General features: G+C 34.4%; 1 protein-coding gene across 5 annotated transcripts in view; it reads right to left on the bottom strand.

Annotated features, from left to right (window-relative positions):
* The window catches only part of FUT8 (fucosyltransferase 8), a 277,816-nt gene that overhangs the window by 146,063 nt on the left and 108,442 nt on the right, over window positions 1-23,311 (bottom strand). For all 5 annotated transcript variants that reach the window (XM_044773774.2, XM_044773775.2, XM_014862624.3 and 2 more), the window contains one exon: window positions 4,722-5,148. In XM_044773774.2, the coding sequence (XP_044629709.1) occupies window positions 4,722-4,924 (203 nt within the window). In that variant the 5' untranslated portion in view covers window positions 4,925-5,148. The remainder of the gene's footprint in view (window positions 1-4,721; window positions 5,149-23,311) is intronic.

Here is a 23,311-nt window from a genome sequence, read left to right as displayed (position 1 = left end):
AGAATAACAAGGATTTAAGTTAAGAGGAAAGCTGTCAATTAAACCTCTTTAGATTTTACAAGTTCTGACATTTGTCCAACTTGAGGCTCACTGCTCAAGGAGTTTTTGAACAAGTCTCAATACTTTTCCAGGTGTTTTCTGCTAAATTTCAACTCTAAGAAGCAAAGTAGCAGGTTCAAATCCCAAGAAGTAAACATTCTGTGAACTGAGCAATTTCACATTACTAAAGGCTGAGACAAAACAAACATGAAGCACGGAAAGGCATTCCTGTAGGGTGGCAGACTGAGAAAGTGAAGATTTCTAAGTTTTTAGAAGCCTACATGGAAACCTAATGGGCTGGCAATTAACAAGTAAAAAAGGGATGTCTGGGGAAAGCCAAATAAAAGTATACAGGAAACATGGGAAAATAAGCACATGTTCCTTGGTACCAAAGCAAAAAGATTCAATCATTCATTTAATCTGGATCAGCATCACCTCCTGTCTAGATTAATACTGTGTTTCTCAGCTAATCTCACTGCAGTCAGGCACATGTCCCAAATCCATTTGAAAATTTAAATCTTCCTCAATCATTTTCACTGTGTCATTCCTCTGCTGAAAACCCAATTATTTACCAACCAAGTCTAAACTAAACTCTGACTATTCAAGACTACCATGATTTGACCTAATCTAATCTATTCAACATTACTTCTAAAGATGAGAATGGTAGGTTAAATACGGCTACATATTCTTTGCAGTTCCTCCCTCCATTCCCTGAATATGGACTGTCCCTTTGACTTGCATAGACTAACAGAATGTGGCAGAAGTGACACTGCAACTTCTGATGCTTGGCCTCAATAGGACTTACAGTTTCTGCTCTTGCCCTCTTGGGACACTACTATATAAAAAACCTGGGCTATCCTGCTGGGGAAGTCACATAGAAGGAAACCAGCTGATATCCCCAGCTAATCACCAAATATGTGAGTGAGGTCATGTGGACTGACCAACCACGGTGGAACCACCAGCTGACTACTACAGCCACATGAGTGACCCCAGATATAACCAGAAAAACAGCCCAGCTGAGAACAACCCAAACCGAAAAATCAAGAGCAAATAAATATTTGTTGTTTTAAGCCACTATGTTTTCATTTTAAATTATATATATGCATATATATATAACTTTATGCTGTATATAAAACCACGATTTTTAAAAAAGAATTCAATAAGGAAACAACCCAATTTTTAAAAACAGGCATCAAATTTGAATAGACACTTCATCAAAGAAGATATATGAAAGACAAATAAGCACATGAAAAAAAAAGTTCAACATCCTATCTATTAAAACAGCTGAAATAAAAATAACTGACAATAGCAAGGAACAACTCACATTAAAAGCAAGAATGAGAGCAACTGGAACTCTCAAGCATTGCACAATGGTACAGGTAATCTGGAAAACATTTGAGCAGCTTCTGATAAAGTTAAATATGCAATTAACATATAACCCAGCAATCCTATTTACCCAAGAGAAATAAAAAGTTACATTCATACAAAAACTTACAGGGCAAATGTTTATAAGAGCTTTGTTCATAATTGCCAAAAAATGCAAACAGCCCTAACATCCTTCAACTGGTAAATGCATTAAAAAAAAAAACAAAATGCTATGCTATGTCCATACTGTGGAATATTACTTATCATTAAAAAATAATTTTTTTAAAAAATGAACTATGAATACATACAGCAACATTGATGAATCTGAAGAACATCGTGCTAAATGAAAAAAGCCGGACTCAAAAGGCTACACACTGCGTGATTCTATTTATATGGCATTTGGGGACAGTAAAAAATACACGACAGAAAACAGATCAGTGGGTGCCAGGGACCGAAGGTGGGGATTAGAACCTGACTAGAAAAGGGCAGAACAGAATTCTGTGGGGAGGTAGAATTGTTCTATAATTTGCGGTGGTGGTTACATGACTGTAAACATTTGCCAAAATTCATAGACCTATATGCTAAAAGGAGTGAATTTTACCATATGAAAATTATTCATTGATAAGTCAGAATTCAACACTCATACACACACAAACACAGAGAGACACACACAGAGCAACCTCCCAAACACTGTATTCAAACATTTGCATCCCTCAGAGTAAAGATTTTTAAATTATTTTCTTAAATTTGTAGTACTATCAACAAAACTAGCAAAATGTAGCTAGAAGGCTGGTTAACCACTTTTAAAACTCTTGTCCTGAATCTTAAAAATTGTAGTTTCAGGCTTCTGGGTTGCTTTCCAATTCCAATCCATATGCCTTATCTCAAAGAAATGACATAGTTTTACAGACATCTGAATTAATCCTTTATAGTCTGACTTATGAACAAAAGACATAGCAAATTGAGTACAAAATATTGCAAGAAGGGGTAAAAAAACACCAATGCCAGTAGCACTTCCACCGCTCTTCCTTTCATGCCAGGGGCTCTAAAACGAAATCCCTCTGGATCAAATATAAACGGCCCTACAGTCAAGTTGATGGAAGGGCCTGAGGACATTTTCTTACCTAATGGGTAAGATAATTATTTATTTTCCTGAAATCATATCTCTCTATATAAAAATAGGCTCATTTGCTCAGTCCGTGTTTTCAGATTGTACTTATGGTACTACAACATTTTTTTTGGTCTTACAACTATTAACTGTTCCAGCTCTTAGAAGTGGTCTCTACATTTGAATGTAGTAGTTGAGGACTTAATTTCAACACGAAAGAATATAAAGAAAGTGACTTAAAAGATCCAAAGACTATTTTGCAGAAGAACAACCCATATGAAAGGCAAGCACTCCTTCATGCAATAAAAACAAGATACCTGGCAGCCTGAAATATGCCAACTGAAGTATGAGTAACGAAGTTGGAGTTAGGATAAAAGTAAACAATTATTTATAAGCCTAAACTGTTAAGAGGCAAATTCTTTTTCAAGGAGCAAAATTCCCATGATGTAGAACAAGATTTTACTATGATCAAAGCATATTCCAAAATCACCTAGAACAACAGCTACTCTTGGTGATCTCCTACATGAGACTTTCAGTTGAGCTTTTCCAATCATTGACCTCCCTGGTTTCTATTCAGAGGCAACATGGCTCATCAGAGCCAAGCCTTTGAAGTCATACTGCCAGGATTCAAAGTAAACTCCACCACTTATGAAAAATGTGACCTTGGGAGAATTAAATTACTTAATATCCCTTTAATTCCTCATTTATAAAATGATTATAAAAACAGCACTAGCATCTCATAAAGAAGCTGTAGAATTCAATGAGATGATCCATGTAAAGTCCTCAGCATAGTACCTCAATAATATGATAAACTCTCCATAACAATACCTGTTATTACTAACCTCTAGATTATCAATCTTTGGTTCCCATAATGAATGATTAAAACTCTACTGAAAGATCACCCTGTCCATGACCCCTCCGGCTCTCCCCTACACAGAAATAAAATGATATACAAATTCAAGAAGCTACCTGTCCACTCTCTAATCCCTGACTACTTTGTATCTTGCTGAATGATACTACTATGACAAATGACAGGGATGATAGTTCATTCATTGTTGTAAACTCTTAACACCTAGCACTGTCTTCCACAGAACATAAAAAGACCAAAAATAATATTGTGATGAAGAAAAAATGTATGGAACTAGACAAAGGGAAAGAACTGAGTACTAAAGAAAGAGTGAAGGGCAGTGGGGGCAGGGAGGTGGGAGAATGGGAGGACCACGGAAGTCCTCTCCAAAGCCTTGAGGGTGCAGGACACTGCCAACTACATTTCTCCTTCAGAGAAGACTTTGCAGCTTCCACAACGTAGCTCTCTTCCCCTCTCCTTCCCCATCTACTCTGAAGGCTCTATGTACAGCAAGATATTTCCACTTTCCACTCTTCAACTTGTTTCTCAAAAAAGAAATGAGTTTTTTGCTCTTTTCTCTACACTACTTCCCTTAGGGTCAATTACCACCTCTAGAGTAATGACTCTCAACTTTTCATCTTCTCAAATCTTTAACGGCTATCTTGAGAGACAGCAAGCACTAAATACAGGATCACCTTCATATGTAAAGTAGAGAAATTAGAAGATACCAGATAACTTTTAAACTCAATAACTTTGAAAACAAATATAGAGATTATCTATGCAACACTATGTTCACTTGCTCCTTGAAAATATAAGACCTTGTGTTCACAACCAGTTGACATCTTCTAACAGATACAAGTCACATTTTTTAATAGACTAGAAGTAACACTGATGATAATCCTCTGAATTCCAGATTCAGTTGTTTTATTTAAAGATGAATTTTTGTTTTTTTCATTTTAATAAGTTACAGTTAGACTAACTCAGCATCTCAATTATCATAATATCTTTGTTATAGTCCATAAGATAAAAATTTTAATATACACTAAATCATACAAAGTTTGTATTTAAAGTATCAAAATTATCAAAATGCTTAAGATAATTATACATAAAATATAAGTACATAAACTAGTTGGCATAGTTTTTATATTAAAATTCACATGCAAAACAAGATTTGCCACTATGGAGAAATTCTCTGGTAAATATATAGAGACATCATTAGTATAAAGAGTATCTTACTAAGATACTTAAATTTTTGCAAAAATAGCAGTTTATAGAAATGATTAAGTATTTTTTAATTGCTGAATGAAGCCCTGCACCTAAAAACAAAGTACAATATTTCATCACTCTTCCTTCCGTACCTACCGTAAAGATTCAGCCATTCGCCTCAAGTCTTCATTTTGTTGTTTTAAGCGTTCTAGTTTTGCCAGAATCTTGGACAGTTCTCGGCTAGAGTGATCAGGGTGGTCATTATCTCGTACCAAGTGACCACCTATATAAAACAGCAAGGTCCCCCAGGCAAAAAGAATGAGCATAATCCAACGCCAAGAACCACTCCATGGCCGCATTTTCAGATTTTCAACTCACTCCCCTGGCTTCCTGGAGCTCAAAGAACGTAAAACATTGTAACTGTTTCTAGCTACTGCAAAGGTAGTAGCCTTCTGTTGTTTCAACACATGATGCTTCAGACAAATTAGTCTCTCTGGTAGTCCTGTGGTGACTCTTTCCAAGTGATCCTCCTGGTGGTATGAGCAGGAAGCTTTATTGTTCTGTGCTTCATGGAGTCTACATGCTGTGGAAAGAGTAAGAAATGTATTTAAATTATTTAGGATATGCAAAATAGCATATGCTGAGATTCACGGAGTTAAAGGAAACACATTGGTGTTGACTGGCCAACAGGCTGACAAATAACCTAACTGCCTAAAAACAAGCAAAATGCAAAAGTTTTTAAGTCGCATAATAAATCAACCAGGTTCATCAGGGTTCTACCAGATACATTAATTAGCTCTAAGCCGGAAAGTTGTCTAAGTACCATCATCATCTTTCCTTCTTACGTCATTGTACAACAGCTCAGATAGGGAGATTAAAAGATTGTATGTTTGAATAATCAATCAAAACCAAACAAAATGTATTCAACTACATATTTTCGACTAATGTTTGCAATTCTCTCAAACAAAAACACATTCTCTGGATGAGTGAATTCTTTCCTATAAGATCGCAACTCCAACCCCCTGCATCTCACTGCTCAGCTGCCATTACACCACTTAACTCTGCAGATGACAGCAAATTGTCACTTTTAGGATAAATTCTAAAACTGACATGCATTATTACCCAAGCAAAGGTTATCACAGTCATTAAGCAGCTGGCAACCACTTCAAACATCACAGCAAAGGTTCATATGGATTAGGCCAGATTATTCCGTCCTGAAATTTATTAAAAAATATCAACAATTGCAACAGAAGTCTAATACCAGGTAAATCTTAGTTACTGTGCATCTTAAACTACAAATGTACATGCTTTCTCAGGCTTGGTTATGAGTTTCATTTGCCACTTCTCCATCATTAGGTTTAGAGTTCCTTTTGGAAACAAAACAATTTTCTCCCCAAAGAGAAAATTTGTACTCAAAGATATAACTTTAATGCCATTTGATAATTCCAGAGCTATAGAAGAAAAGTCACATGTCCAAACAGAGTTCACTGCAAAAGGGAAGAGAGAAAAGACAAGAAAGAATTTCTCTGTAAAAGACTGAATGTGATGGGCACTTGACCACTAATTAAACAGTCAGTAAAGACTAGATAGAAAAGTTGAGGAAGAGGCTTTGAAAACTAGAGCACAGAGCTACTATTTTCCTACTCTTGAACCTCAAATCTCAATTGTTTTTAAATGCTGAAGTAGTTAAAAAGAAAAAATATCTCTTTAAATGAGCATCCTAGAAACATTCTACTTCCTTCTCATTTATTTCTACACTATTTTCCTCATTGTCACTAGTGTATATTGGCTAAAACACAGAATGAAAAGAATTGTGCTCACTGAGAATTGTTTGAAAGCCAAATAAAAAAGCAATAATTGAAGTGAAAACTTGGTGTTTTGTCTGTTGCTTTAATAACTATTCTTAAGTCTATCAAGAACATTTTGTTGATTAACTCCTTTTTCATTCTTTCTCTTTCTCAAAATCCTTTCTCAAAGCCCTGCTCCTCTAATCTCAAGTACCCCCATCTATTCACTAAAACATAAAAATAATTAAAGTCTATTCAATGTCTTAGGTAAAAGATCCAGTCATGTGAGGTTTACTTTTCATGTTATGTAGGAAAAATGCAGATATTAAGGGCTTCCTGGTTAAAAAAACAAAAAAATGAGTCCACTCTGATGGTATAGGAAATGGATTTAATTCCGTAAGTCAACAAAAGAAGTATTAACATTTGAGTTAATAATACTGTTTGTGACAACATATGCAACACTGTAAAATGCTGTCATACCATATGCTGAACCTATAATATATCCTAGTTAATTCCAAGTTATACCAGTAAGATACTAAATCTTTTAAATTTTTTCTATCATAGCAGAAGTTAACTTAGAAAGACAACCTGTGACAAACATAAGTAAAGACAGCTTTCTAAATAAGAATCATTTGATAAATAACAAAAAAGTGCTGTAACATTTTACTTAGAATTACAACAAAAAATTATAAATATTCAAAGCCAGCAAAAGTATAACTTGCAAAAGAAACAAAAGCTTACAGAAATATAAATTTTGTTAGACAAAGCACTTTAGGTTTTTACAAACCACCATCAAAAATATCCAAGATACTAGAACAATGGAACAGAACTGAAAGCCCAGAAATAAAACCCCACATCTATGGACAGCTAATCTTCGACAAAGGGGCTAAGAACATACATTGGAGAAAAGATAGACTCTTCAATCAACGGTGTTGGGAAAACTGGGCAGCCACATGCAAAAGAATGAAAGTAGACCACTATCTTACGCCATACACGAAAATTAACTCAAAGTGGATCAAAGACTTGAAGGTAAGACTTGAAAGCATAAACTTCTGGAAGAAAATATAAGTAGCACACTCTTTGACATCAGTCTTAAAAGGATCTCACTGAGTATCATGTCTTCTCAGACAAGGGAAATAAAAGAAAAAATAAACTAGTGGGACTTCATCAGACTTCTGATGATGATGAAGGAGCTTCTACAAGGCAAAGGAAACTAGAATCAAAACAAAAAGACAATCCACCAACTGGGAGAAAATAACTGCAAATCATATATCAGACAAGGGGTTAATCTCCATTATATATAGAGAACTCAGACAACTGAACAACAAAAACCAAACAACCCGATCAAAAAATGGGCAGAGGGTATGAAAAGACATTTCTCCAAAGAAGATATACAGATGGCCAACAGGCACATGAAAAGATGCTCAACATCACTAACCATCAGAGAAATGCAAATCAAAACTACCCTAAGATACACCTGAACACCTGTTAAAGTGGCTATAATCACTAAAACAAAAAATAGCAAATGCTGGAGAGGTTGTGGAGAAGAGAGAACCCTCATACACTGCTGGTGGGAATGGAAACAGCTGCAGCCACTATGGAAAACCATATGGAGATTTCTCAAAAAACTAAAAATAGAAATACCATATGACCCAGCTATCCCACTACTGGATATTTATCCAAAGAACATGAAATCAACAATTCAAAGAGACTTATGTACCCCTATGTTCATTGCAGCATTATTCACAATAGCCAAGACATGGAAGCAATGCAAGTGCCTATCAACCAACGATTGGATAAAGAAGATGTGGTATATATATACAATGGACTACTACTCAGCCATAAAAAGACAAAATCATCCTGTTCGCAACAACATGAATGAACCTAGAGGGTATTATGTTAAGCGAAATAAGCCAGAAAGACAAACCAAGATGATTTCACTCATATGTGGAAGAAAGACAAAGAGAAGAGCTCAGTGGTTACCAGGGGTTTGGGGTTGGGTGAAGGGGAGCACTTACATGGTGACGGACAAGTAATAAGGTACAACTGAAATTTCACAATGTTGTAACTATTATGAACTCAATTAAAAAAACCCAAGATATTAAATGACTACATTTTACAGCAATATTGATATTACACATTATACAAAGTAAGAAATTATTGTAGGAGCAAAAGATGGTCATTTTCTTAAATAATAGCATCATTTTAACTCAATTTTTGGAGAAAATGTTTCCTCAAACTTTACTGTTCTTAGCCAGTATTTTAAAACGGGATCAACAAAAAAAAGCCAAGCTGAAAAACAAGTTAGTTTTCTATGTAATTTTCCTTAGTATGGTTTAAAAGAGCAGGTATAGAAATTTTTCCCTATCCATAATGAATGCCTGCTTACTTCCTTACCATTTTTATTGTTTATTGTTTGAACTACGCCTGCTAAAATGTAAAGTCCATGATTTTTGTCCACTTTGTTCACTGATATATCCCCAAGTACTTAAATCAGAGCTTGCCACTTAGTAGGCACTAATAAATATTTCTGAATAAATTAATAAGTGAATGAGTGATGAAGGATGTCATACATGACATATGCTAGGATGACATATGATTTGAGTACATCAGCTTGAACTGCATTTCATGCCCCACTTAAGAAGGCAAATCTGAACGTTGAAGTGAGACAGTGCTATTATATAAGATGGTTCAAAAATAAAATCACTCATAAATTTCAGGACTTATTATTGTCACCATATATCTTACAAGATATCCCTCAAACAATTAAAATAAACTGGTCTAAAAGGCCATAAGATCAACAGTCTTATGGCTATCTTTAACCAGGAGAAAACAATTTCTCTTTACTTTGTCTTATTTTCCTCCTTTAGAAGATTCACTTTGCAAAGACAATGAGATGACTGAAGAAAGTATGTATAGCCTTTGATATGAAAGCCGCTCCATTAGTGAAAGAATTAGTGAAAATATTTCAAATTTATTAGTAAAAATATTTCAACATTAACTCCATGAGCTAATTTCTGACTAAAATTTATACAGTAGTGTTTGTTGAGATTTCTTCTTGGAATGGGTTGTTTTCTTTTCAAGTACTTAGGGATTTATTCCTGTTTGAGATTGACATGCTACCCTTCATGCGCAGAATATTAAATGGATTGAAATGTGTCAGGCTTCCTTCTGCAAATGTAATTAGTGATACCACTTTTTTAAGGTAGTAAGTATTTAAATGATTCATTTCTTTTGGTATTTAGAGTCGCTTTTGGTTATATTTGCTTAATGTCTCTGAAACAAAAAATACATGTACTTTTTCAAAGTAATTTCTTTAATCTGGAAGTTAGAGTACATCATCAGTAGGATCAGGAGCTTTAATGGAGTTACCATGAGACTGAAATGAGGTTAATATATAGAGAGCATTTACTATAATGCTTGGCACATAAGAGGTTAGAGTTTAGGTTCTGCTATATCATACCTAGGTAACCTTACTGAGCTTCAATTTCTTTACCTGTAAAATGGATATAACACATACTACCACTCCCACAGAATATTGGGAAAGTCTTAAGTAAAATAATCTATGGGAATCATTTAGCATATCAATAGCAAATTGTTGTTACGTCATATATGTTAATGCTGTTAACACTAACCAGCAGATGGATAGTGTGGTTCCCTGGGAAATGAACCTAAGGGCCAAGGTGGTGAGAGCACTAAATGTTAACCACTAGACCAATAGGCCTGGCTAAAAAACAAAACAACAAAAGTGCTAGGATTTAAATTAGAAAATGAGTATGTTGTAAAAAAAAATTAAAACTATAACAAAAAAATACAACTTATGTAACAACAAAAAAAATTCTGAAAAATTTTAAAATTCTCTGGAAAGGATTAACAGCAGATTAAATACTGTAGAGGAAAAGTTAAGCAAACTTGACGACAGTAATAAAAAATATCCTCAACACAAGAAAAAAAATTTTGTAACTCTGTATGGTGATGGACGTTAACCAGACTTATTGTAGTGATCATTTTGCAATACATACAAATATTGAATCATGTTGTACACCTGAAACTAAGGTTATATGTCAATTAAAAACATTATCCAAAGAGAAAATTATCCAGAAAAAAAAAAATCTGAGGGAGGTTTAATAAAAAAGAAAATTTTAAAAGCAGTCACTGGTTATAGTGCTTATCTTCAGATATTATGGTGTTGTAAAGCTTTCACCACAGTACCACCTGATCGTAACCATCATCATGAACTGAAAACTGTTCAGGTGACAGAACTCAAATAAAAGTTGTCCATCATCATTAGCAAGAAAGCAATTTACATCATTGCTTGAGGGCCAGTTGGAAATCTATAGGCATTTCCCCATTTGGACATTCAGATTGAAAAAGGATTTCTCAAAACAAAACTTGTCATCAAACTTGAAAAATAACATACATTGAAAACAAGCTTAGTCATGAGCATATACAGAATTTCCCTTTTTGTTTTTGAGGAAGATTAGCCCTGAGCTAGCAACTGCCACCAATCTTCCTCTTTTTTGCTGAGGAAGACTGGCCCTGAGCTAACATCCATGCCCATCTTCCTCTACTTTATATGTGGGACGCCTGCCACAGCATGGCTCGACAAGCAGTGCATAGGTCTGCGCCCAGGATCCAAACAGGCAAGCCCTGGGCCACCGAAGCGGAACGTGCGAACTTAACCACTGCACCACCAGGCCAGCCCCTCCAATGTATTTTTAAATACAAATAAAACCATAATTTGGAGGAGGAAAATAGTCATAGAGGAAAAAAAATACATGGTAAAAAGAATTTCCGGGGTCTTCTTAGAAAAGAAATATAAGCTAGTGGACAATGGAACATCTTTTAAAAGAGCTGAAATAAAAAGAAATGGAAAAACCGTACTTTGTTATCCAGTGAAAATATCTTCAAAAGTAAAAGCAGGTTTCTGTGAATGTAAGTTTTCATTTAACTTCGGTAAATACCTAGGAGTGGGATTTTTGGGTCATATGGAAAATGTATGTTTATAAGAAAATGCCAAACTGCATGTCAAAGTGGCTGCATCATTCTGAATTGTCACCAACAATGAGTGAGCTACACAATCTCTCCAGCTTGTGGCAGAGTCAATTTTTTTTAAAGCAATTCTAATAGGTGTATAGTGGTATCTCAGTGTGGTTTCAATTTGCATTCAATTTCCCTGATAACAAATGACAGTGAACACGTGATCTATGTACCATCCATATATCTTCTTTGGTGAAGTGTCTATTGAGATCTTTTGCCCATTTCTATATTAGACTGTTTATTGTTGAGATTTATATAGTCTAGACACAAGTATTTTATCAGTTTGTGATTTTTCAAATATTTTCTCCCAGTCTGTGACCTGTCTTTGTATTCTCTTAGCAATGTCTTGCATGCAGCAAATATTTTTAATTGTTTGATAAAATAAAATGTACTGATTTTTTTTCTTTTATAGTTTGTGGTTTGGGTATTATATCTAAAAGTTCAATGTCAAATCCAAGGTCACATATATTTTCTCCTACATTTTAAGAAGTTTTAGTTTTATGTTTCAAAGTTAAAATAATTCCCACTCCTAGGTATGAACCCAAGAAAAATGAAAGCTTATGTTCCCACAAAAACTGATATTCAAATGCTTATGGCAACTTTATACATATTAGACAAAAAACAGAAAAAAATTGAGATTGTCTTCAACAGGCGAATGAATTAAACTCTGGTATACCAAAAACAAAGGAATACTACTCAGCAATAGAAAGGAACAAGCTACTGACCCACTCAGCAAATTGGGTGAATCTTAAGCGCATTTTGATAAGTGAAAGAAGCCAGAACCAAAAGCTACATATGTGATTCGCTTATTTGACATTATGGAAAAGGGAATACTATAGGGTGAAAAACAGATCAGTGGTTGCCAAGGGTTGAAGGTGCAAAGACGGGCTGATTACAAAGAGGCTGCAGGGGAAATTTTTACAGTGATGGGTCAATTCTAAATGGTACTGAAGAAGGGTACACCATCTCTGTGGTATTCACCCCCCAAACCCATAACTCCAGTGTAGTAACTTAAAAAAATACCAGACAAACCCAAATTGAGGGACAATCAACAAAACACCTGACCCATACTCTTCAAAACTATCAAGGTCATCAAAAACATGAAATAACAAAGAAACTATCATAGATTGGAAAAGAATAAAGAGACATAATAACTAAATGCAACATAGTACAGTAGCCCCCCTTATCCGTGGTTTCGCTTTCTGCAGTTTCAGTTACTCTCAGTCAACGATGGTCCAAAAATATTAAGTGGGAAATTCCAGAAACAAACAATTTATAAGTTTTTAAACTGCATGACATCTTTCTGAGTAGTGTGATCAAATCTCACACCATCCCACTGTGTCCCCCCGGGGATATGAATCATCCCTTTGTCTAGCGTATCCATGCTGTGTCTGCTACCCACCTGTTAGTCACTTAGTAGCCATCTCCATTATCAGATCGACTGTTGTGGTATCACAGTACTTCTGTTCAAGTAACCCTTATTTTAGTTAATAATGGCCCCAAAGCACAAAAGTAGTGATGCTGGCAATTCAGACATGCCAAAGAGAAGCCATAGAGTGATTCCTTTAAATGAAAAGGTGAAAGTTCTCGACTTAGTACGGAAGGGAAAAAAATCGTATGCTGAGGTTGCTAAGATCTACGGTAACTTTTATTACAGTACATTGTGACAACTGTTCTATTTTATTAGTAGTAACTGTTGTTAATCGCTTACTGTGCCTAACTTATAAACTAAACTTTATCATAGATATATATGTATAATAAAAAACATAGTATATGTAGGGTTTGGTACTATCTGCAGTTTCAGGCATTCACTGGGGGTCTTGGAACGTATCCCCCTCAGACAAGGGGGAAATCTATATTCTGGACCAGATCTTGGAATAGAAAAAGGACAGTGTGTAAAAACTGAAATCCAAATATAGCCTGTAGTTACATTAATATATTGCACCATTGTTAATTTATTACTTTTGACAAATGTACCATGGCTAAGAAAGATGTTAACACTAGGGGAACCTGGGCAAAGAATATATGGAAACTGTCTGTACTTACTTTGCAAATCTTCTGTAATTCTAAAATTATTTCAAAGTAAAAATATTTTAAAAAATAAAGGCAAAGAAAGTACATTTTCAGGAAACAAAAGCGGAAAGCACTTGTTGCTAGCAGATACACACTACGAGATATAAAAGGATGCTGTTCAGAACAAAAGAAAATGATTGTGCATGGAAATTTGAATGTAAATAATGGATTTAAACAGACATGTTAAATGTATGGGTAATCATAAATGAAACTTTTTCTCATTTTTTTAAAAACAAATTTTAAATGTTAAAATAAAATTTAAATTTAAAATAAATTTGATTCTTTTTAAAATAAATTTGATTCTTTAAAACTAAAATAATAAAGTAGTATAGGATTTATAACAATGTCATAAAATGTATGACAATAATAACACAAAGGATGACAGGCAGAAAAAGGAAGGATAGCTTTTAAAGTCCCTACATTATACTTTAAGAGGTATGATGGTATTTGAAAGTTTGGTGAAATAGGTAAAGGGTTCACAATGTAAACACTATGAGTGAACTATAAAACAGATAAACAGTAGAGAAAAATTGATGAAACCAAAAATGAGTTCATTGAAAAGATCAATAAAATTGATAATATTCGAGCTGAACTAAGGGGAGAAAAGGACATAAGTTGCCAATATTAGGAACGAAAGAGGGAGCATCACTACAGATGCTACAAAAGAACAATAAAGGAATATTATGAACAACTTCAGGTCAATAAATACGAGGTCAGACCTGATATGGACAAATTTCTTAAAAGAAACAAACTACCAAAGTTCAATCAAGAATAAACAGATAACATGAATAGCCTTTTAAGTACTAAAAGATGTTGAATGCATATGTATAAACCTTCCCACAAAGAAAACTCCAGGCCCATATGGCTTTATGTGTGAATTCCATGAAACATTTATAGAAGATATAACAGTAATCCTACATAAATTTTTCCAGGAAACAGAAAAAGAAAAAAAAATAGTTTAACAGTTTCTTACAAAGTTAAATATATACTTAGCATTATAACATAATGATTCCACTCTTAGATATTTACAAGGGAACTGAAGACATGTACACACAAAGACTTGTACAAGAATGTTCACAGCTACTTTATCTATATAAATACTTTACCTATATAGAGAGTCAAAAACTTGAAATACCCAAGTGTCTACCAACAGGTGAATGGATAAACAAATTGTGACACATTCATAGACTGGAATGTTATTCAGCAGTAAGAAGGAATGAACTATTAATGTACACAAAAACATGAATGAATCTCAAAATCATGCTTGTTGAATGACGCCATGGACAAAAAAAGAATACACATTTATATGAAGTTCTAGAATAGAGAAATTAATACATAGTGACTGAAATCAGACCAGTGCTTGCCAGGGAACAAGCAGGTGACTGACTAAAAAGAGGACTGACAGTTACATGAAGGTATAGATTTGAGAAAAATCGTCTAAGTGTACATTTAATATGGGTACTTTTTTTAAAAAAAGATTGGCCCTGAGCTAACATCTGTTGCCAATCTTTTTTTTTTTTCCTTCTCCACAAAGCCCCCCACCCACTAGATAGTTGTATATTCTAATTGTATGTCCTTCTAGTTCTGCTATGTGGGATGTCACTTCAGCACAGCTTGATGAGCAGTACTAGGACCATGCCCAGGATCCCAACTAGCAAAACACTGGGCAGCCGAACCAGAGCGCTGAACTTAACTACTCGGCCACAGGGCCAGTCCCAGGGGTACATATTATTAATTTAAATTATGCTTCAATAAAGTTGAAAACAATTTAAGAGAAAGTTTAAATTATTTGCATTTTGTTAATGTATTTGAAAATGTCAATAACTGAAGGCTGCTAATTCATTAAATGGCTAGATTATGTGCTTGTATTTTGAGTTTCAATGAAACAGACTTTTCCAGCAAAATCATCATCATTGCACATTCTTACTTTTAATGAAAAAAATTCAAAATTATTCTATAGATATGATCAACTCCAATCTAAATGTTAATGGGAAATTATATTTTTAACGTATTTCAGACAGCTAAGAATCAACTCAAATAACCAGTAATATAATTAAAAAACCATAGAGAAACTATACTGAATCTTCTTAGTAGCCTAACCTTTTCACAGAGCAAAAGAAATGATCATAAATATCCAAATAATAATGATTCCCTAAATTATAATAAATATATACTGTAGTTTAAAAAGTTATCATCTTTAGAAGAATATATTATCTTTATTTTCTTAACAATTGGAAAGAGTAAAAAGGAAATCATTACTACAGAGTGCTTCTTGAAGCATTTTAATGTAATAGAATGAACTGAAAAACTCAACATAATAATAAAATTGTTTATTCAACAAATTAAATGAATGACCAATCCCTCTAATGCAGCAGAGGTTAAGCATGACTGTTACATTTTAAATGCATCAAGTTAATAAAGGAAAATATAAATAAAACTTTTAGAGAAAAGCTAATTATCAATTATAAAATACCAATATTTAAAGAGCCCTTTACATATATTATTCAATTCAGTTCTAGACTAACATATGCCCAAGATTATAACTTTAAATATCTTCTCATTTGATCTCAATTCATTTTCAAATTAAGTATTGTTATAGAATTTATTTAAAATCTTTCCTACTGTCCAACCTCCATATATGGGAAAAGGGTAGTTTATAAAATTATGTGTTTTTTAATTTAAGAAAGAAGTAGGAAAAAGTAAAAACGGTATCACAATAAACTGGCCCTTTAACTCCAGTTGAAATCAATTTTCATTTATGTAAAAGCACTTGCTGAAACTAAACTGAAATGTAGAATGAAGATAGGGAGTGGGGGAATGAAGAGAGGGAGGAGGAGAGACGAGCAGGAGAGGAGAGAAAAGGAAATTTTCATACAGCCCCTTCCAAGACTATAAAATTCAATTTTCATCCACTACTTACAGTCACCTATCATACTTTCACATTGCTTATCAGTAAGGTCACAGTATATGCACATATGAATTTAAAATACCAGGCATCCTGAATATAAGAGCACAAAAAACTCTATTAATTCACTGAAACCAGCTGTTATTTTAGAAATTAATCTTCCTAGTTATGAAGTACAAATACATAATCACATTTATGAACTTTCTATCAGGAGTATCTCGCTCATGTTAACTGAAGATAACACACCAGGTTGTATTTACTGATGCAATTAATTTATACTATTCAGATGGGTCCAGAAATGCGGCCTTGGCATCTGTACCTTCAGGCTTGAATAAATTAATACTGCCGAAAAGTGGTAATACTAATAAATTCAAATGAAACGTACACCCTTACCATTTTATCTAGTTATAAAGTATATACAAAATACATACTTGATTGGCAGTATGATATGGTAAAAGAGTAACCATTTCAAATCAATCACTGGCTGTAACATACAGGCAGTTTTCCCAATTAGAGAACAGGAATAATAGCATACCCTCACATAATTGTGAAAATTATGTGAAATAATATATGCAAAAGTGATACGTAAAGTGTAACAGAATTTATAAATATTAGTTACTATTATCTTTCCCTTGCTCTTTAGAAACTAGGTATACCAGCTTCCTGCCAGTTCCCAGAATGTGCCAAGTTCTTACCTATCACAGGGCCTCATTCTTATTGTTCCTTCTACCTGAACTGCAATTCCTTTGGCTCATTCTTATAATTCAGATTTCTACTTAGATGTCACCTCTTTTTAGAGATAGTCTCTGACAACCTGTATCAATTATGACATGTTAGGATAAAAGTAAGAGAAAATCCAACTCAAAATGGCTTTAAAAATAAGGAAATTTTAATTACTCGATTGACAAAAAAAGTTAGTTAACAGCTCCATGAAATAGTCAAAAATCTCTTTTCATCTTTCTATTCTACCCCCTTGGCATGTCAGCATTTGTCCTCAGCCTAGCTCTCTGCACGGCAGCAAGTTGGCTGCCTCGATTCCAGCCACATGTAATTACGTATAACAGAACAACTGGCAATCTCTTCTAGTCTGTCTCATTTTAAAGGAGAGGAAACTACTAATAGAAGTCTCCCCCAGAAGATTTGCACATCTTATTAGCCGAGATTGAGTCACCTGTCCCTTGCAAAATCAATCAATGACAAGCAGAATGGATTACCATTATGGCTTAGACTAAGCAGGATTTATCCCTAACAGTAGGTTCCTGAACAAAACTGGGACCCTGAAAGCAAGAAAGAATGAAAGAATGACTACAAGATCCTAGAAGAATGCTACCACACCTTATCTTTTGTAAAAAGCACTCACCATTTCCCATTATTCTCTATCACAACACTTACTGGCTTATTTATTTCCTACACTAAAGGGTGTGTACCAGTAGAGCAGGGACATGGAGGACAGTGCCTAAAACAGAGAAAGCCTTTTATTAATATCTGTCAAACAAAAAAGTCAATGCATAAATATTACCCAGCTGTACATATATTTGTTTAATATCTATAGTCAAAATAAAAATAAAATCAAGCCTTAGAAGAATCAGAACTAAGATTCAAAGTCAGTTTCACGTTTATTCGTTTATTTTTATATGCAGAAAATGTCAAAAGTAGATAGAAGGAAATATATCCAAACATAATTTCAAACCAAAGACTTGCATTCAAGCCAACTCTTGATAAGCGGCGGAGTCCTCAAACATTACATTTAATAGTTAACAAGGGCAGATAGATACACTGCAAAAATTTCAAGTCGTACACAATACAAATAACAAAGAAAGATTCACAATCTTTCCAGAGAACTCTCTTCAAAGAACAGAGATTCAAAAATTCAGATTCAAACAGATTTAAAACTGTTTCTACAGAATGACAGAGATTCAGAAGTACAGTAAACATTTTATGCTATTGAAAATTTTACTGGGATATGTTTTTTTTTTTTTTTTTTTTTAAAGATTTTATTTTTTCCTTTTTCTCCCCAAAGCCCCCAGGTACATAGTTGTATATTCTTCGTTGTGGGTCCTTCTAGTTGTGGCATGTGGGACGCTGCCTCAGCGTGGTTTAGATGAGCAGTGTCATGTCCGCGCCCAGGATTCGAACCAACGAAACACTGGGCCGCCTGCAGCGGAGCGCGCGAACTTAACCGCTCGGCCACGGGGCCAGCCCTGGGATATGTTTTTTTAAAAAAAACATTTAAATTTTCGTATAAGAGGCATGAAAGCCCTTTAAACGTTAATTGTTATTACTGCAGGTATGAAGAATATTACAATGACATTATTGGCTAGTATTTGATTCACTAATACATGAGCCAGATAGGTGACACAGAGACAATTTATATAATCCAAAACAAGAAAAGTTTAAATAAATTATGGTACAACCATTGGTGAGATATTAAGGCTCAGTTTAAAACATTACGTATGAAGACAAATACACATAATATAATGTTAGATGAAATTGCAGGACACAGCGGGATTTGATGATCCTAAGAGATAGCACGAGACCTTGGAAAGTGTAAGCTCTAAGGTAAAAAAAAAAACAACTCAACGTAAATTCCGGCAATACCAATACAGAAATGGGCAAGTAAATAACCGGGCAGGGCATCTTACCTTCTCTGAGCCTGAATTTTTTTCTTTGAAAAAATTATAATAATTCCTATCATATGTGCCTATCATTCTAAGTATAATGATGATAACAGCTACATTTATACAGTGCCTCCTGAATGCAAAGTACTTTTCTCATTGCTTCACAATTATAATACTATTTAATCTTTTCAACAACCTTATGATGTAAGTACTACTATCTCCACTTTACAGTGGAGGAAATTAAGGCACACTAAGATTAGACAACTTTCCCAAGGTCACAAAGCCATTAAGTGGCAAAACTAAAATCAGTAATAGCTATTTTTTTATTGTTGTTATTGAGAAGAACCTGCTGACTATAAGAATCGCAAGGGGCGCTAGAAAAATCTCCCTCTACACACATTTTTTAACCCAAGGACAGGGTTATATATAACTAGGATGTCTCGAGTATAATTCAATTCAAAGATATAAAGGCCTCAAACTTTTCCTCCCAAATAGCACAGTGTTAGGAGAGCTGGATAAAACAACTCCATTTGACTTAACTTTTTGACATTTAAGGTTTGGTGAAGTGACTTCAGTTCCAGACCAAGACAGAGAAGACGCCCTTCTCCCTATTCCCCCTCACTAAGGATAGCTAAAAACCCTGGACGTTCTACATAAAACACACACAGGAAGACTGTGAAAGGAGGAAAGAAAAGGCAGACCTACTAGTGATCTAGGGATTAAAAGAACAACACGGCAGTGAGCTCTCCGAGTTTTCTTTTTCCCTCATTTATCCCAGAAGAAGGAACAACAGAAAGAGCAAAAATATGGAAAAATATAATAGACTTTCCCTTCTCCAGTTTTCTACATTATGGTTGACACTTGAAGCAAACGGTATATATAACACTGTCTGTCTGTTTTAAATATACACAGAAGAAATAGTTAAGACAATTATAAAGGAGAGAGGGTAATGGGATTTACAGAGAAATAGTTTCTACATGTCACTCAAACTGGTAAAACAGTAACCCTAGGAGACTGTGATAAGTTATGTATTTTTAATGCAATACTTAAAACAACTACTAAAACATCCATACAAAGAGACACACCCTAACATTTAACAATAGAATCATTAGAGGTTTAATAGAGAGTGAGTTTCAGAGTCAACTAGAATAGTGTTTGCCCACTTCCTCTACTTTCTTGTTGTGTGACTATGGCCAAATTATTTAACCTCTCTGTAAACTAGAGTTAATAACATTCATTTGGGGCCAAATAGAATTAAAACAATAGCTACAATTATTATAGCTATTATTATATTTTGATTGAATCAGACTATTAACTCTCTCTATTTCCTTTTGCTAGTTTAAATAAATATTTAAAGTAGTCTTGAATTGAGATATGTATGTAAAGTGCTAGTCCCAGTGACTACCAGATAGTATGAGCTTGATAAATAAAAACTACAGTTATGTATTAATAAATATAAAGGAGTTATGGTTAGCCTTTCCTTAATTTAAATAGATTTTGTACCATAAGATCTTATAACCTCCTTGACATCAGTCTTAGCAATGATTTTTTGGATTTGACAACAAAAGCAAAAATAAACGAGTGGAACTACATCAAAAAAGCACTTCTATACAGAAAAGGAAACTATCAACAAAATGAAAAAGCAACCTATGAAATGGGAGAAAATATTTGCAAGTCATATATCTGATAAGGGGTTAATATTCCAAAATACATAAAGAACTCATACAACTCAAGAGGAAAAAACTCAAACAATCCATTCCATTTAAACAATGGGCAGAGGATCCGAACAGACATTTTTCCAAAGGCAACATACAAACGGCCAACAGGTACATGAAAAGATGCTCAACGTCACTAATCATCAGCAAAATGCAAAGCAAAACCACAGTGAGATATCACCTCACACCTGTTAGAATGGATATTATCAAAAGATTAGAAATAAGTGTTGGTGAGGATACAGACAAAAGGAAACCCTTGTGCACTGTTGGTGGGATTGTAAATTGGTGCAGCCACTACGGAAAAACAGAAGAGAGTTTCCTCAAAAAGTTAAAAATAGAACTATCATATGATCCAGAAATTCCACTTGTGGGTATTTATCCAAAGGAAACAAGATCACTACCTGGAAAAGATATCTGCACCACCATGTTTATTGCAACATTATTTACAATAGCCAAGACATGGAAACAACAAGTATCCATCAACAAAATTTAAATGGTGAGAGATACATGGAAAAGAATGAATAGATCCACAAGGAAAAAACAAAGGTAAAACCTATACAGAAACCACATTTGATAAATTACAATGAAATATATATGACCTCCTGCAGTCTTTCTAGGCCTATAATTCCACATTATCCAAACAAAACCAAATCATAAATTAGGCAACATGCTTAAAGAGATTGTCAAACTCTCAAGTGAGGCATCTAAACCTCTGTCTACTCAAAGCTACTGAATTAAATGTGTCAAGTCAATTATTTGGTGTCACAGAAACCATTAGAAAGGGTGGGCCCAAGTATCAATACATGAACAATTTTTTAGAATCACTTTATCTAAAAGAGTGAAAGAATATCAACGATTTGCTGTGTAGGCTCCAAAACAATCTTTTTTCAATCTCTTCCACGGAAAATGGCTAATCCGATGTTTTCTAACATCTTTTTCATGTTTGCCAATCCAAAATTTTGAGAGGAGACACTTGAAGTGTCGTTAATAGGAAGGAATTTACCAGAAAAAAAAACAAAACTCATAAGTACTTCATTTAACAATCGGATAACAAGCTAACAATAGTAACCTACAAAAAACTGTCAATATTCCAAAGACAAGAATTACTGATGTCCCCCCCCCATGGATTTCACAAGCTCTTCTAACCACCCCCAATATCCAACAAAATGTGATTTGGTAACTAGTTGTACATATGTCACTGAATTATTAAATAATCTTTTTTCCCATAAAATAAAAGTTTCTTATTTCCCATTAATCTAATAAAATTTCACCAGTATGACCAAAGTAGATCCACAGTCTTCTCAATCTCTTAGTCATTTATACTGCTCTCCTTCAATTCTCCTTATATCTTCACTCTCCCCAATACATATCCCTCTGTACGCAAACCATTAAATCTCAGTGGCGCTTTATTATTTATACTTCTTCACCTCAGTATAAGGATATGGTTCTGCACATTACAAAATACCCCAACACAGCAGTAGCTAAGCTTAAACAAGATTGAGGGTTATTTCTTTCTTTTGTAAAAGAAGTCTAGAGAGAGACGACGTAGACATGGTGGTTGCATAGTACCCTCAGGGATCCAAGTTTCTCACTTTCTCTTAGGCACATTCTAGATGCCTAGCTTCCATCATCAAGATCACCTCATGGTCCAAAATGTTTGCTAAAGCTCCAGTTAGCATGTCTTCAATAAAGGTCAAAAGGAAGAAGAGAAACTGAATGGCAAAAAAGGGTCTCTTCCAGCTGGGTCAGTGCCTTTACAAGCACACTCATATTACTTCTGCTTTCAACTCTTTTGTCAGAACTCAGTCACATAGCTGGGAAATACGGTCTTTTCCTTCAGGCATCAATGCAGCTAGCTTAAAAAAATCAGGATTCTATTACCATAGAAGAAGGAGAAAGAGACTTTAGGATTATAGAATACTAGCAGCCTGCAATGACTCCATATCCATTTTTCACAGCTTCTGAATAACCCTTGATTTTGGGAGAAGCATTATATCATATTTTTAATCTAATACAGCCAATGTAAAAGCTTTCCCAATAAATGCTTTTACTTTCCTGGCCACGTGTACAGTGTAGCCAATCCCAAACTACAGTGATATCACAATAGATATAGTAAGATTATTAATTCTGAAGTCTTACTGGATAGGATTTTTCATCTACCACATCTTGTGCACCAGCTGGGATAGAAAAGTTTATTTGTTTTGAACAAGTGACCTGACAGAACGACAGAACTCACTCTGTGTGTCTTGACCAATTAGGAAAGCAACAGAGCTCCAAAGTGGTCTCTTCTGTTACAAATCTTGGGCCTACGCTTATTCCACAGGCACATCTGCTGCATCATCATAATTATCATCAATCCCATTATAGTACCATCACTTACTGAACATGTACTAGGTCCCTGTGCAAAGTGTTTTATTTATTTTATTCATTCAGACCTCATAACAACCCTATTATGTTATTTTTATCCTCATTTTATAGAAGATAATAATAACAAACATTTATTGAGTGCTCACTCTATGCCAGGTACACTCGAAGTGTTTCATAGATGAGTACTATTATTATCCCTAATTTACAGATGAGAACGAGGAGGCAGAAAAGTTAGTAACTT

This window comes from Equus asinus, chromosome 7, assembly GCF_041296235.1.
Source record: "Equus asinus isolate D_3611 breed Donkey chromosome 7, EquAss-T2T_v2, whole genome shotgun sequence".
NCBI classification, from domain to species: domain Eukaryota; kingdom Metazoa; phylum Chordata; class Mammalia; order Perissodactyla; family Equidae; genus Equus; species Equus asinus.
This window is presented reverse-complemented; position numbering and strand designations above follow the sequence as displayed.